At 36.2% G+C, this 16,530-nt stretch overlaps 1 protein-coding gene across 16 annotated transcripts in view; it reads right to left on the bottom strand.

Annotated features, from left to right (window-relative positions):
- The window catches only part of ABI3BP (ABI family member 3 binding protein), a 252,672-nt gene that overhangs the window by 93,404 nt on the left and 142,738 nt on the right, over positions 1 to 16,530 (bottom strand). For 13 of the 16 annotated variants that reach the window (XM_059392066.1, XM_059392067.1, XM_059392070.1 and 10 more), the window contains 11 exons: positions 12,379 to 12,459; positions 11,906 to 11,953; positions 10,772 to 10,834; positions 10,581 to 10,655; positions 9,829 to 9,876; positions 8,184 to 8,243; positions 7,278 to 7,367; positions 5,051 to 5,131; positions 4,572 to 4,631; positions 3,682 to 3,765; positions 1,998 to 2,045 (listed from right to left, as the gene is read on the bottom strand). The exons of 1 other annotated variant lie outside the window; for it this stretch is intronic. In XM_059392066.1, the coding sequence (XP_059248049.1) occupies positions 1,998 to 2,045; positions 3,682 to 3,765; positions 4,572 to 4,631; positions 5,051 to 5,131; positions 7,278 to 7,367; positions 8,184 to 8,243; positions 9,829 to 9,876; positions 10,581 to 10,655; positions 10,772 to 10,834; positions 11,906 to 11,953; positions 12,379 to 12,459 (738 nt within the window). The remainder of the gene's footprint in view (positions 1 to 1,997; positions 2,046 to 3,681; positions 3,766 to 4,571; positions 4,632 to 5,050; positions 5,132 to 7,277; positions 7,368 to 8,183; positions 8,244 to 9,828; positions 9,877 to 10,580; positions 10,656 to 10,771; positions 10,835 to 11,905; positions 11,954 to 12,378; positions 12,460 to 16,530) is intronic. 2 more of the 16 variants (XM_059392076.1, XM_059392080.1) reach the window with 2 other exon arrangements.

Here is a 16,530-nt window from a genome sequence, read left to right as displayed (position 1 = left end):
CCAGTCAGAATGGCTAAAATTAACAAGTCAGGAAATGACAGATGCTGGCGAGGATGCAGAGAAAGGGAAACCCTCCTCCACTGTTGGTGGGAATGCAAGCTGGTGCAGCCACTCTGGAAAACAGCATGGAGGTTCTTCAAAAAGTTGAAAATAGAGCTACCCTATGACCTAGCAATTGCACTACTGGGTATTTACCCTAAAGATACAAATGTAGTGGTCTGAAAGGGCACATGCACCCCAATGTTTATAGCAGCAATGTCCACAGTAGCCAAACTATGGAAAGAGCCTAGATGTCCATCAACAGATGAATGGATAAAGAAGAGGTGGTATATATATATATACAATGGAATACCATGCGGCCATCAAAAACCTGAAATCTTGTCATTTGCAATGACGTGGATGGAACTAGAAGATTTTATACTTAGCGAAATAAATTAATCAGAGAAAGACAATTATCATATCATCTCACTGATATGAAGAATTAGGGAAAAAAGACAGAGAATCATAAGAGAAGGGAGGGAAAAATGAAATGAGATGAAACCAGAGAGGGAGACAAACCATAAGAGACTCTTAATCTCAGGAAACAAATTGAGGGTTGCTGGAGGGGAGGCGGGTGGGAGGGATGGGGTGGCTGGGTGATGGACACTGGGAAGGGTATGCGCTATGGTGAGAGCTGTGAATTGTGTAAGACTGATGAATCACAGACCTGTACCCCTGAAACAAATAATACATTATGAGTTAATTAAAAAAAAAAACACCCTGCCTTATTTTCCTTCTGTAGGCTTTTTATGCAGAAAAATTTTCTGTGTTCAACTAGCCTGAAGATGAAACAAAACATGTTTCCTACTACTCTGAGGTAGAGGAAATATTATGTATCTTCCAAAGATGTACTTTCTGCCAGCCCTGAAGGGAAAAGGACTCTTCATGATTCCCTTGCTAGAGGGTATGTGGGTTTACACTTTCAGCCAGTAACAGTCTCGCAGGATCCTGAAACCAAGGACAGAGCTTTCATCTGGTGTAGTCCTAGGTTCATCTGGATTTAGAGGTGTTTTAAGTTTGGTTTGTGAATGGAGTGCCCATTGGGATGTTTTTGGAAGTGGAAAAAGATAACCTTCAGTTATTTTAAGGTTTATGGTTCTGCAAATTATGAGGTTTAGAAATTTCTTTGTTTTCTATAGCTTGAGAGATTTTTCTTAAGTTTCATAAAATATATGTTTCCAGTGTGAAAATTTGCCCCTAATATGCTACTGTATCTTCTTCTGTTATTGATACTTTGGGGGGCAAAATTGACATAAAAGCAAAGTTATTATTTCAGAGAGTCAAGATTGGTATTTTTTATCGTTTTTTTTTTAAGATTTCATTTTTAAAGTCATCTCTACACCCAATGAGAGCTCAAAACTGTGACCCCAAGATCAAGAGTCACACACTGCACTGAGTGAGGCAGGCAGGCACCCCCTTCTCATATTCTCCTAGAGTCCCCCAACTGCATTAAAAAGTTAAGAATCATTTCTAAACTATGGCTGAGAGTAAGGGGTAGTCAGAGTCACCCTAAGGATGCAGCTTACTATGTAAACTTAACTATCCTTGACCACATTATCTGTTAGACAATTTATTAAAAACATATTCCTTAAAAGTTAACAAAAAACAGGTAGATAAAAAAGGTCTATGCACAAAGGATACTTTAAGAAACTTCCCAGTCACTGATTGGTTAGCATAGACCAAGATCAGGTGCTCACTTGAATATATGAAATTTGCCTTAACAGAGAATTCAGATTAAGCCTAAAATAGAAGGTGGCGTGAACAAATTTTAAAGTTAAGTTACAGGGAGGGAAGATATCCCAAACTAGATTCAGGTGTGAATCTCATAAGAACAAGAAGCCATTTGTTTTATGCATGTTCAACTCCAAAGATAAAGAATGTTAGTGAATGGCTATGAGTGGAATGAGTTTGATAATGAGCAGGGGAAGTTTTTGCTGAAGGTCAGAAAATGGCATTACCAAATGCAGTCCCTGGAGCCTCTTTCATAGGAGTGACTGCTTCAAGGACTGTAGCAGGAACGGACCAAAAATAACAAAAAAACAAAAATCAAGTGTTAAACATTTATACAATCTCAGAACTGCAAAAATAATTGTATCTAAGTAATAATGCATCTAGAGTACCAAGCAAAAACTACTAATGTTCTGAGCTGAGGGATATGGAGTCTCTCTGCACTTGGGTATCAATTTATTACTTAGTAAGTGTTATCTCTGTAGTAGACAATTGTTCCTGTGAAGTGCCCCAGACGTGTCTCACTCTTTCATGATCTTAGTATAAGTAATATACCAAAATAGACCATACCAAGCTTGCTGAAAACTCATTTTTGGAAAGAGACGAAGAACTTGGTCGATAAGATTAAGCTTTTAGGATTAGGATTAGGCTCTTAAAACAGCAGGATAAGGGACGGGCACTCAGTCGGAGCTATAGCAGGATAAGCAGGGAAAGCATGACCATATACAGATTCTGGTTGAGACCTACATGAAATCCAAACTCCTAAGTGCAACATTCAACATACATTTTCAACTGGCCCATTTAGCTGCAGCAGCCTCAGTAAAATGTTCTGATCAAGACTTAGAAGCCAGACAGCCTCAACTGCTCAAGGAAGCCTCTGCTTCTCCTCACCGGCCTTCTGCATATGTCCTTCTTTTTTTATTTATTTTTATTTATTTATATATATTTTTTATAAACATATAATTTCATCCCCAGGGGTACAGGTCTGTGAATCACCAGGTTTACACACTTCACAGCACTCACCAAAGCACATACCCTCCCCAATGTCCATAATCCCACCCCCTTCTCCCAACCCCCCTCTCCCCAGCAACCCTCAGTTTGTTTTGTGAGATTAAGAGTCACTTATGGTTTGTCTCCCTCCCAATCCCATATGTCCTTCTTGTTGTACTTCTCCACCTGCCTGCTCCCCAGCCATGCACATCTACAGTGATTACAACATTCAGTCCTTCCTAACTACTGGCCCACCCTGATTATTGTTTCTTTAAACCAAGGGTTGACAGACAATGGCCCATAGACCAAGTCTCACCCACAGCTTATTTTCATATAGCCCACACAAGAACAATTTTTTCCATTTTTTAAGTGGTTGTAAAATAACAAAAGAAAAATATGCAAATATGTTCACAAAGCCCCAAATATTGACTATCTAGCCCTTCGTAGAAAATGTTTGCCAACTCCTGCCCTAGAGCTTCACTTTGTAATTAGCAAGAAATAACGTTTATATCAGAAACCAATAATATATTATATATTAATTAACTGAATTCAAATTGTAAAAAGTGGGAAAAAATGGGAAAAAAAATGAAGTACTAACTATAGTGCCTGACACATAACAACAACACAACAACAACAACAACACCAATTTTCTATTTACCCAAACATGATTTGGTCTGTAGCTATTTCATTCCATCACATACTTTCCATATTTAAAAAATGAATAAAACTGAATGAGAAGTCAAACATTTAGAGAGAAGATTCTAATTCACAAGCATAAGAAATATCCCTCATACTACCACCTAAAGCCCCCCAACCATGTTCTCCCTGGCTACTCTAGAGTAGAAGTGGCTGTTAACTCTAAATTCCTCCTTCACTTTCTCTGGACCCTATGAAATGGGCTTCACCAGGATCTGCCCAATTTACCCAGTTCAGTCTGAAGGGCTTCAGGACTCCCTGTGGTTTCAGGTTTGGGAGGTGGATGATGAGTTTGCTGAGACACTTTGGGAGCTGAAGAAAGAAAACCTCAGGTTAACAGAGTGTTCTTAGTGTGGATAGAAGTATACTTGTTCTCAATTCTGAAGTTTCAGAAAATTTTTCCTTTGAGGTTAAAATACGTGCTTCCATTACAATAACTGCCTTTAATGTGATTTACACTATTATGTAAGACAAAAGTTACACAGAAACAGGCATTTATATAACAAGGATATTCTCACAAGGATCTCTAGATGAAAAAAAGTTCCAAACCTTTACTGAGTTATGGTGGTGGTAGAGAAAGTATGGGGTGAATTTAAACTAATGATGGCACTTATAATTTAAATTTATTGGCATTGAGCACGTTTCCTATTTCACCCTCTACTGAAAGAAGACCACATCATTACCTAAAATAGCGAAACAAAAAACAAAATCATGCACAAAATAAAAATGTAAGAATTTAGATCGCCACAAGAATTATGTCACACTGTAAGAGCTGTGACAATATTTAATTTAGATCAAGGATAGATACCCTCACCCCAAACCCCATATATTTGAAACTCAGCAACAAAAATGTGATTAATAGGTTACGTGAAGGTGAGATGCTATAAATTCAAATGCATTACATTGCAGACACATATGCTAGACTTAGTTCATACTTGGCTCTTTTAAAAATAAATGAGTGTTTTTAATGCTCTTCAATATATTAAGAAGCAACTGAATGACAATAGAGGATGACACACGAGTCTTGTGAAGCAGAAGCAGCTGTGGTTATGAAGGTGATGAAATGGGTTTCAAATGAGCATGAAAAGCAGATGCTGATGGACAAAATGTGTCATTACCTAGTGTGGTCACTGGAGCCTCGGTTCTAAGTATAACTGGTTCAAAGATTGTGGTAGGAACTGACCAAAATCAATGAGAGAAACCAAATAGATTTTTGTGAGTGCATGAAATGTCAGAAAATTCACTTTCCCAGTAAAAATAATGCTTCTAAGCCTTCTAAGGGGGAAAGAGCAGGGAAAAGATGGTTTACACTATGTTTAATACCAAGAGGCAGAACTATGGGAGTGGGAGGAAAGAGGGGTGAGGAAAAGCGGGTCACTCTAGGGTCTGTTTACCACACATACTATAGATTGCCAAAAGGAAGCTAATACACATTTGCTTAGAGACTAAGTCCTAAGGGAAAAGAATGGCATTTGATATAAAAAGGTAAGGAAGAACCACTGTTTGTGATGGTATATTAGACCAGTTGTCCTCAGAATTTGGGTTCCCAATTGGGGTAGACTGCTTGAATTCCTTAAACTGGAAACCACATATTTACCCAGTTTGGGCTGAGGTACTTCTGGATGGGGTGTGGTTTTAGCTTTGGGGCGTGGACGACGAGGTCTCTTTGTTGTTGTAGCTGAAGGAAGAAAATTTAGGGTTAATATAATGTTGATGGTTCCATAAACTCTGAATAAGATGATATGGCTAAGCTTTCTAAAATCTGTCAGTCTGAGTGGAGAAAGCTTTGTTACTTTGGTTTGATATTTCCTCCTTTGATATATTAATAGGTTTCCTTTTAAAATTGAGAGTTTGTCAAAGACTAAGTTACAATAAAATTTTGTTTAGAAGTGAAGATGAGGAGCCATCATTTCTTTGAAAGTTGTCCCCAATCCAAAACTGGTTACAAATTGCCCCTAAAATATGATGATGAGAGAGAAGTTCAAAGCACATTAGAGTATTCACTTCTAATTATAATTTAGAATTCCTAAGCCTGGGCAAATTTTCCACCTGGTAAACTCACTAGATTAAGCATACAAAATGAGCTGAAACACCATGAAGTAAAAAGTTAGGGAGAACTTCAAATACAGAAAGTAAGATGCCTAAAGAAAATTCATGGTATCATAATCGATAATGCATTGGTGGCCTAAGGAAAGGATATATGGAGAACCATATTCGGACCTTAGCTCTAACCAACAGCATTGTTTAAACAGACTGAGACTGACATGATGCAGTCTCAAGCTAGGATGTGGGCAGATAGTGGTCTTTACCGAGTCCATACACATTTCTGTTAGAAAGGCTTTTATATTGTAAGCTGAATACTGTAATGGGATGATAACAAATTATGACAACATCATCGATATCGCACCACAGAGAACTTTGACAGTGAACAAGAAAAAGCACTTGCTAAAGGACATAAAGGATCATTACCTCAATATGTCCCAGGAGTAATGGGTTCAGAGTCTGTAGCAAGTAATGATCAAAAGTAATTGAAAAAAGAAATGTTAAACCCATGAGAAAAGTCTTCACACTCTCTTAAAAATGAACTTTACCTGTGTGCCACTGTTTTTATAGCCAAAAGGCAAAAATTTTAAAGTTCTGAAGTAAGGGTACAAAGATATTTGTTCTTATGAAATGGTTATAACCTTAGTATCTCCACATGTCTCCAAGCCTTTCTTGTTTTTATATTATCTGATAACACAACGAAAAATCCTGCTTAGAAAAATCTTTAGGCATCTCTCTAGTAACATTATGATTAAAAATTATGAGAATTGAATGTGAAAGTATAATTTATTGGGAAAAAAAGGCCCTAGATCATGACGGAGGAAATAGTTGATATTTTTAAGCAGATACTATAATGAATAACCAGAACAGATGATGCTTTTTTTTTTTTTTTTTGAGAGTCCACTTTGGAAAAAGACCAAGACTTCTGTCCAACTGAAGTCATATAAAAGAACAAGATACGGAGGGTCATTCAGTATGCAAAACTTGTCAGTGCATTTCTCTGTTATCAGGGCAGAAAAGACCTGACAGGAGGATAGGAGAGTAGGCTGTAAATCCTATCATTGAAATCAATCATTCAAAGTCTTCTTCATGGACCCATCTAAAAGTAGCATTATTGACCAAAATTTTTGAGCATCTGCTAAGTGAACATTGTCTTTTCCTCTTCTCCCAATCAGGTTGCCCTTCTAATTCCTCCTCTTCTGCTATCATCCACACATCTGGTACCACCCCACCTCTGATTATATTATTCCTGTCTATCACTACAACCGATCCACAAGCTGTATAAATTTCAAGGTCCTCATTATGCATACCAGCATAATCTTTCACTTCTCTAACAATTAACTGCATGCCTGACAGCTGGTAAAACTCAATAAATATGTTGCTTCTGCCCATATTCCTTTATATCTATTTATGAACAGTTTCTACATGAGAAATTTCCTTCCTCAACGAAGTCATTTGTTATTTCTATTTTTCACAGATGCTAATGTAGCACTTAATAAAATGTGTGACTAAGTGAACTAAATATGCTAGTCATATACTTAACTAAGTAAGCTTTTGATAAACCAGAATCAAAGAGAAAATATAATTTTTCAGAGAAAGCAAATACAAAGTTACCAAGAAGACACCAAGAAGCACAAGAAAATCACAGAGACTTAACCAGAGCTCTTGTTACTCAGGCCTTCACACTGAAGGGTCCCAGGAGCTATTAGCTGGCGAGTTAAACTGTCACCCCAAAATCATATCCCACAGGGTTCCACAGGCATTAGGAGCCACATATTTACCTAGTTTGCTCTGAGATGTAGCTGGGCTCGGTGTGGATTTATGTTTGGGACGTGGACGACGTGTCCTTGGTCGTTGTGAAGTTTTTGGAGCTGAAGAAAGGAAACTGGTTAATGTTGTCTTATAACTCCAGATACTCAAGAACGGATGATACATGGGTCTAGGTTTTCTAAAGTTTCGCTAAAGTTTTGCTAGATTTTCTAAGACTTAATAAATTTGCCTCTTTGGTTTGGGAATTTTGTCATCTATATGCAAGAAAATTTGGGGGGACTGGTCCACTGACAGTTCTTTTGGCAAAGAATATATAACATTATTCTAACAATCCAAAAAGCTTATTATTATTGGTGTCAGATTTTCAAAAAGGATTCTGACCCCAGAAACATAACATGTCTGAATCAGAGAGGGACACAGGCTTACCTGTTTTGGGGAGATTGTACTTAGAAATTATTTGGCTTAGACATCCCTCCCATTAAACATTAGAATAAGTACATTTCATTTCTTAAAATCATTGGTAGACAATAAAAATGCCCTGCCTATCTTAACACAACCTTCTGTCAATGTCTACAGAACTAAAATTGATGTTATAGAGCAGCCACTCCTAATTGTATTTGAAATTTAGCTTTACCACAGAACACTGAGCAGAATCGGAGGCTCTGTAAAGCACTAAGAAACTGAATAACGTGGAAAATAGATGCTCTATTCCAGCTGCGTACAGGCTTAACCAAGTAACTAACCAAGTAACTTACTTTAAACATCTTCAATATTCAAAGTGAAGAATATAGTTGAGTGACAAGAGAGGGCGATGAGGAAAACCTTAGAAAAAGAGAACCCCTTGACCAAGATAGTAGCAGAACGAACTAGATAATGGACAGAAAATGCACTTGCTTTAAGACATAAAAAATCATTACCCAACGTTGTCATGGGAGTCTCAATTCTCAGAGTTACAGGTTCAAGGTCTGTGGCAGGAACTGACCAAAAGCAATAAACAACAGAAATTTAAGAACTGTACAAAAAGAAGGAAAATTATCTTGAAAATGAATCTTCTTTACTCTGTAATGATGAAAAAGCATTTCTGAACACCGTAAAAATAGTATTTGGTCTTAATTACTGGCTGTACTCTGCTATCCATTTATCTCACAAAATAGGCATACCTTTTATATTTTGCATCACTATGAGGCCTTTTTCTGTATTTAATTATCTGATTCCAACTACATTGGAAACTTGGTTCCAAAAACATCACTGTTGTCTAATATTTAAATTACTATTAAAAGCTGTAAAAGCAGGGGAGCTTGGGAGCCTGCAGGGTGCGGGGAGCCTGCTTCCCTCTCTCTCTCTCTCTGCCTGTCTCTCTGCCTCCTTGTGATCTCTGTCTGTGAAATAAATAAATAAAATCTTAAAAAAATAATTAAAAAAAAAAAACTGCAAAAGCTTCTGTTAGTATTTGGAAGGCTTTCACCACCACTGGTATTTGTTTTGAGGAACTGCGATGGTTAGGAGAATCTTTAAAAATGTTCTCAATTAGCCTGTTTATTGGAGATGTGGGACAGTTATGCAAAAGATAAACTTGGGGCTTTTCTCCATAATAAATGGGGTATTATTTTTTACTATTTCTCCTTTATTTATTTATTTATTTGAAATGAATAATTAAGTGGGCAACAGAGATAATTAAGAAAAAAGTTTGAAGAGTAATAATTCAACTTTTTGTTTAGGATTCCTAGAATTCTATAATATTCTGAAATGAATGAATTATGCATAGATATGAAATCCTGATTTGTAACTCCTTGGATTTAAACTGGTATCTCTATTTTTCATTAAGTCCAAAAGACTAAATGTAACATTAAAGATCTTATCATGAAGACACTGTAAACATTTGTATGGAGATTTTCTTTTGCTAAGACATAACAGCAGAGTTGGTTGAAGCCACATCTGACAACATCTTCTAAATTAATGGAAAACATGGCGTACAGGAGAGGTGGAGAAAGTGAGCACAACAGGATGTAAGAATATTCAAAACTGTTTGCCTTCAGACAAAAAAGGAAATCCTTGTTTTGCTTGGGAAATCAGCGTCTCAAGATGAATTTGTGGGCAGAAGTGTCCAGGTGCATTTGAACAGTACAGGATCAAAGAGGAAAGGACTTTCGCAAGAAAGGGACAGTTGGGTATTGTCTCCAGCCCCAACCAGCTTTTTAACTGCTCCTCTCCCATAACGGTAAATTGCAGACACATAAAAGCAGAAATCTCCAAGATTTCCTGGATGGCAGGATGGCTGTGCTCTCAGCCCCTGCAATCCTTGACAGCGTCCATTGCTGCAAGCAATCTAAATGCCTCTGAAGGTGATCAAAGGAAGAATGACATTCAGGGATTATAAAGTGAGCAGCAGAAGTAAGAATGCCTTTTGATGTTGAAAAGTTCCCTGTTAAAAATAACAAACAATGTTTTGGAAATGAATGAAAAAATGATCAATGAGCATCATATACATAAGAGGATACAGTTAATGACAGATGAGAAGGGCAAACTCAAAGAGACATCAACCAAGAAGGAAGACCTCATTACCTATGGTTGGGGAGGGAGCTTCAGTCTCCAATGTAACAGGCTCAAAGACTGCATCATAAAAAATAAACAGATAGAAGTAAGAAAAATAAAGAAGCCCAAACTTTCTGGTGCTTACTGATGTTTAATTCATAAGATACAGAACGTGATTTATTCTAAAGTTGATATAAATTGCTTTCTTTATAAGCTTATTAATTATAAGAGATACTCTCTTACTAAATCAGAATTTTGTACTAATTGGAACCTTAGGAGAAATTTTCAGTTGCAAAGCAGTTGAATTTTTAGAACTATTATATAAATATCTTCTTACTTCATAGGAAATCACTTAGGTAATTGTTGCTATTTAAAATGCCATTAAGGTATTTTAGAGGAAGCCAATCTCTGATTATTGCCTACAAAGCATAAACACTGTGCCAGCCTTTCGAGTCTTATCTATTGGTGAATGCTAAAATCACTTTCAAATATGTTCCAGATATAGAAAAATCAGGCTTTTATTCATTACATACCCAAATTCAGAAAACAAAATCTAAAAATGCTAAGAAAGTGGAAACTGTCAGACTATCAGATGTGAAACCGACTAACTTTCTACATATTGGTTTGTTCATTTAACAATTAACGTGGTTACTTTGAAAAGGTAATGAACAAAATCATACTTGGGTTTCTATGCTTCATACAGTATGGCAAATTATAAAAGTTTTCAACAACATTCCCAAAGAAAAAGCTTTTTAAACTAAAGCACAGGAAATTATGTTTACCGGGTTTAGTTGGTGGCATATCTGGTTGTGCTGGGGTTTGGGGTTTAGGAAGTAATTGCTTTGGTGGTTTTGAATCTGAAGGAAAAAAGTTCCTGTAATTAGTGTCATAGCAGAGCTGTGAATGTCAAGATTAGTGTTACTTACACACCATTTTCCTAGTTACAGATCAAGGCAGTGAAAGTAGTGATTACCAGGCTGGATTTGAAGTGCATCTGGTCTACGTGTGGTTTTAGGTCTTTTGGATGGTTTTGATGCTAAAGAGAAAGGTTTAAAAATTAGCAATAATTGTCATGGTCGTAACTGTCATAATTAAAGACATATAGGCTTGAGCAAAGATCCTGTATAAATTCACTGGATATACAACAAAATTAATTTATGGGGTATGGAAAGGATGGGAAATATGTCCATTTCTCCTAATTTTTCAGAAAGGAAAAATCTTTAGGAAATGCTCAAAATGTACCTTTGAGCAAAGAAATGAGAATGATGATAAGACTTTTTTCTACATAAGTAATTTCAGAGATGACAAGTACAATAGTTTTATTTCTTAACACTAAGGTTTTTCAGCATAAAAATAGTAAGTGGAAATTTGAAACTTGCTTAGTAGGAGACCTAGAAAATAATCCATAAATACTCTAAATGATACAGAATTTCACATGGCTACAGATTTCTGGAATTTTCCAAAGTAAAGCAGGTTTACTGTGAATGCTGAGAGATTTTCATGAAAGAGTAATAGTCAAATAGCATTAGTACCCCAAACAATAAAACAAGTTTGGGACTACTAATGTTCTCAAGTTACAAAGACCACATTATTTTCCTATTAGACCCTGGAAAAAGAACGGTGTTTATGCCTCTCATTATCAAAATATACTCAAAAACATTCTTCAAAGAAACAGAAAGCTGAAGAAGCCATTATTTCATGCAGCTTTTTAAGAGGGAAAAGATCTTACAAGTTGAATGAGTAAAGCAATGAAAAGATAATCATGGCACTGGAATAAAATTTCACCGTTTGCCAAGTCCAGGATGAGCACAGAAGTCCCTGTGTGAGAAAGAGGAAAAGGTTTTCTCAACAGGACATGGAAGGACAAAGGGTTTGTGCAGAACCAGGAAGCTGCATCCAAGACCACAGACTTTCCTTAAAGAAGAACACAGGTAGGATTCTTCTAGAAGTCTCCTATCTTCAGGCTCTTCAGACCCAGATAGGAAATGTAAGGAAAAGCATGGAATGAAATTATGATGGTGTGGTGAAACTGCAGTCATGCCTGGGTGGACAGTTGGAAAAGCAAAAGTGACATTCCGTGAAAGCAAGTGGAGGTCAGTAGAATTACCGATTGTGGGCACCAAAGGCTCCGGGGGTACTGTAGCAGGTTCCAGAACTATGGAGGCAAAAAGCAAGAACACTAATTATATCAAGCAGCAGCATCTTGAGGAAGGAAATATTACTCCTCATTCTTAAGCCCTATTTTTTTCTGAATGTGATTTTCCCTTCTACTTTTCCGCTTCACCCCCTTCCTCCTGCTTTCCCACACCCCATCTGCCATAAAGACGCATCCTAAGTGAGACTTTTAGGGTGCCCTACTTTAATAATCCACTTGTGGGCCAGCCTATTGCTGTGGGTACCTAATAGTTACAAATAAAAAATAACAGTATATCATAAACATAGGAAGGAGAGATGCTTAAATATAAAAACCAACCATACGGTTTCTTAAAGCCCAGCTACTTGGGTAGTAGGAAGCTATCATATCAGAAGCTATCATATTCCATTTTCTATGCTTACTGGAACCCTGAACATTACATTTACCAGGTTTGGACTTGGGCACATCTGGACTAGGTGTGGTTTTAGGACGGGGGCGACGACCTGGTCGTTTGGTCTTTGGTGGAGCTGAAGAAAGAAAATTAGCTAGTTAATACAAGAGCAGTAGCTCTAAAAACTGATAATACTAAATATATCTTAAAAGCATATTTAAGTTCTTTGATTTTTGTGGGTATGTATCCTTCTGTTTTGCGAATTTCTATCACCATTTACCCAGTTAAATGAGGTCTTTAACATATACATATATACATGTACATATGCATATGTATACATATACATATATAAAACATATATATATGTATATGTTAAAGATCTCCTTTCTTCTTGATTTGTGATGTCTTTCTGCTTTCTTCTTGTTAAAGATCTCCTTATTCTTCCATTTTGAGATGGAAAACTCAAAACTTTGTAAAGCTTAGAGAAGACAGTCTCCTGAAAGTTTTGAAGGTGTATGTTTAACAAGAACATGAGAAAGACACCTTTAAGGAGCCACTAGGGATACAAGATTTGGCCCAAGATTCAAATTGGGAGGGAGACAAACCATAAGTGACTCTTAATCTCACAAAACAAACTGAGGGTTGCCGGGGGGAGGGGGTTTGGGAGAAGGGGGTGGGATTATGGACATTGGGGAGGGTATGTGATTTGGTGAGTGCTGTGAAATGTGTAAACCTGGTGATTCACAGACCTGTACCCCTGGGGATAAAAATATATGTTTATCAAAAATAAAAAATTAAAAAAAAAAAAGAAATTTTTAATTTAGCATTAAAAACTTTACAAGTTAACAGCATGTATAAAAAGGTTTTGAATTCAGAAATTATTTCAAGGAATGCTTTCTAAAAATGAGATACAGTTTATAAAACTAAAGAATTTTTTTTCTCTGCAAGTAAGAACAAAGAACACAGATACACAAAGGGATATCACTGGATGAATCTGTTAATGTGAGCCTGTTACTAAAGATACCAACAGACAGGAAAAGAGGAAACAAAGCTCACTTGCTCCAATAACTGCATTACCTAATGTTGAAGGTTTTGTTTCCAGAGTTCCAGGTGCTAGGAGTGCATGAAAACCATCAGGAAGGAATCAAAATCAAAGGAAAAATGATAAAACCTTTAGATATGAAAAATCCTTGATTTCTAATTACCAAGTTGAGTGATTATATATAAACAGTGAAACTTTAATCCATGTGAGATAGTCCTTTTTTATTCAAATAGATTCCTGTGTTTTTAGACAAAATGAAAAAAAAAAAGTAGTCTTGTCAGTTAAGTTTGGAAGAAGAAATGGAAAAAAACAAACGAAGGCATGGTTCTCAGGAAGACATGAATGCCCTAAAGTGACCAACAGCTTGTGTTATGAAGGAAAATATGCGTAATTGGCCAGGATGGCACCAGCAGAACACATTTCTTGCTCTTCTGAAGAAAAAGCTATAAATATTGGGGTTAGTTTTTCTATTTCCCTTAATGAATTGCCCAGTGACACATCAGGATATTTAGATCTGGAAAGATCCTACTACTTTTCAAGAAAATCTGTGAATGTCAGAGTTTTGAAAATAAGAGAAACACCTCTGAATGTGAAAACACAAAAATGTCTACAAAAAGAGGGAAGCCACGGTCCTCCACTGGAAACAACTAGGTTAAAACAAGCTTGGGACAAATATAATCCTCAAATATAAGGAGGATGACAGAGCATGTGTTCAATCAAAATCAGCACGGCTTCTAGAGCCTCTGCTTAGTTAAGCAAAAACAAAGAGTGTATCATCTGACCACATGGCTGAAATGAAGATCTGAAGGACAAATTTTTAAAAAGCCCAAGGTAAGGACAAAATTGAACATAAAGGGTCCTAAGGAAGAGGTTTCTTCTTCACTCATCAAAGGAAATTTCATTAATAAGAGTTGACTGTGTTGACTGTAATTGGTGGTTGACTAGAGTTGACTGTGATGGTGGTAGAGTCTGAGGTTCTGGGGCTGCAATAAAATAATTATTATCAAAGCCGATGCTAAAGATCACCATTTAAAGACAGAAAAATTAAATGTCCTTTACTCTCAAAGCTGTTCTCTCACTGGTGAAAAATCGGGTTCTATGGCTTATTACACTAAAGATCATTCCACATCCTTTCCACAAACCACAATAAAAGTAAAAATTGAGAATTCTGGTTTTTGTTGATTTTCAGCTATTTTCTCCACTACCTAATATTCTGAAGATTTTTCCTAGTGCCTGAGGAGATACAGCTTTAAAGCAAGGTCAGGGTAGCCTCTCCAAAGCTGGCCAGAGTGTCCCATCACCTGCCAATTTGTTTTTAATTAGGATGGTCAGATTTGTCCAAGGAAGTAGGAAGAGGAAAAAGACCTAACAGACCTATAGCCAGGTCTGAGATCTGTTAGTTTTGGGTGATATTTCAGCCTGGCTGGATCTGATATTCTTAAAAAAAAAAAAAAAAAAAAAAAGTGGAATTGAATATATGGTCTAAAAAGGTAAAAAGGGTCTTGATGGTTCATATAGTTCCTCATATTTACTAGTATTTATTACTGGTGAGCAAATTGGTTTACATATGAAATTTATTTCATTCTGGTTAGCAAATCAAAGAAGTCAAAAAGTAATCTCAGATTTCATCAAACACTGAACAAATTAAATAACAATATCATTTAAATATTCTGAAAGATAACAATCCTTCCAATGTTTTTCAAATTGGTAGTAAGTAAATGATACTTTGTGCTGAATATAGTTTGGTTACAATATCTGTGCTTTTAAAAAGATTATCCAAGGGGTGCCTGGGTGGCTCAGTGGGTTAAAGCCTCTGCCTTTGGCTCAGGTCATGATCCCAGGGGCCTGGGATCAAGCCCCACATTGGGCTCTCTGCTCAGCGGGGAACCTGCTTCCCTTCCTCTCTCTCTGCCTTCCTCTCTGCCTACTTGTGATCTCTGTCTGTCAAATAAATAAAATCTTAAAAAAAAAAAAGAGTATTTGGCCTTAAAAAAAAAAATTATCCAATAGATTTCTTATTCTATAGAACAAAAAAAAATTTTTTTTTTTAAAAAAAAAAAAAAAAAAAAAAGGAACTCAATCTCCAAGACAGAAAAAAGTGAAGATTCTTTGTCATTTTTTTCCTACAGAAAAAGTAATTAACATGGCACCCACCAACCAGCTTAAAAGAAATTACATCATTTTGTCAGTTATATTTTTTAGACTACATTTACCAGGATGATGTTTCTGGACTAGGGGCTGTGGAAGGATTTGGAGAAGTAGATAGAGACTCTTTAGTATCTAAAATATAGAACATATAGCAAAATATTTTGCAGGTAGAGAATTTTCATTTATTCTGAAAGCAATGTATAATAGATACAAGGTGTTATAAAAGGTGGCATTGTTCATTAGCATGTCTGTAACCAAAAAAAAAAAATTTTTTTTTCATTTCTCAAGAACTTAGCCAGAAATAGGTAAAAACAGATAAACTGCAAAGCCGAAGTGATATATCAGACTAAAGTACACATAGCTAGGCAAAAATTGTGTTTCTGTGTGTTTCTGTGTGTGTGTGTGTGTGTGTGTAAGAGAGAAAGAGAGAGAAAAAGAGAGAGAGAGTGGGAGGAGTCTGGGTGTCTCAGATTCTACAGGAGATAGGCTAAGTAAGTAGTACATTAATGCATTAAATATAGTAACTATCAAAAAAGTCCATATCTGAAAATGGGAAACAAAAATTCTTTTTGAAATTTTGAGGATGTAATTCATGTCTTAATTTCTACCAAGTTGCCTTCTTAACTGTGAAAAAGTAAAATTTGCTACTTGTAGCATCTTTTAGAATTTACAAAGATTAAAGAATGTGGTCTTATGAATTTTATAAACAAAAATCTGTATTTTTGAGTTCCTCACTGAAATGGAAACCAAATAGGTATGGAGGCCCTCAATTAAGCATCTAATTCACCTGTACCTAGAAATACTAATGTCAGGGTTTATTAAAAGCAAGTACATCTTCTGACAAGATTTCCTCTAATTAACAATTTTAAGGTATTATGGGCAAAGGAATAAAAATGTTAAGTGGCATGCAAATAACTATACCACTCACCTCAACACAAAAGAAAAATACACCTGGCTTCCAGATTTGTGACTAACAATGAGAAAAATTTATACTTCTATCCCCTGTGTCAGAGAACT

The sequence above is a fragment of the Mustela nigripes genome, chromosome 2 (genome assembly GCF_022355385.1).
Source record: "Mustela nigripes isolate SB6536 chromosome 2, MUSNIG.SB6536, whole genome shotgun sequence".
NCBI lineage: Eukaryota > Metazoa > Chordata > Mammalia > Carnivora > Mustelidae > Mustela > Mustela nigripes.
This window is presented reverse-complemented; position numbering and strand designations above follow the sequence as displayed.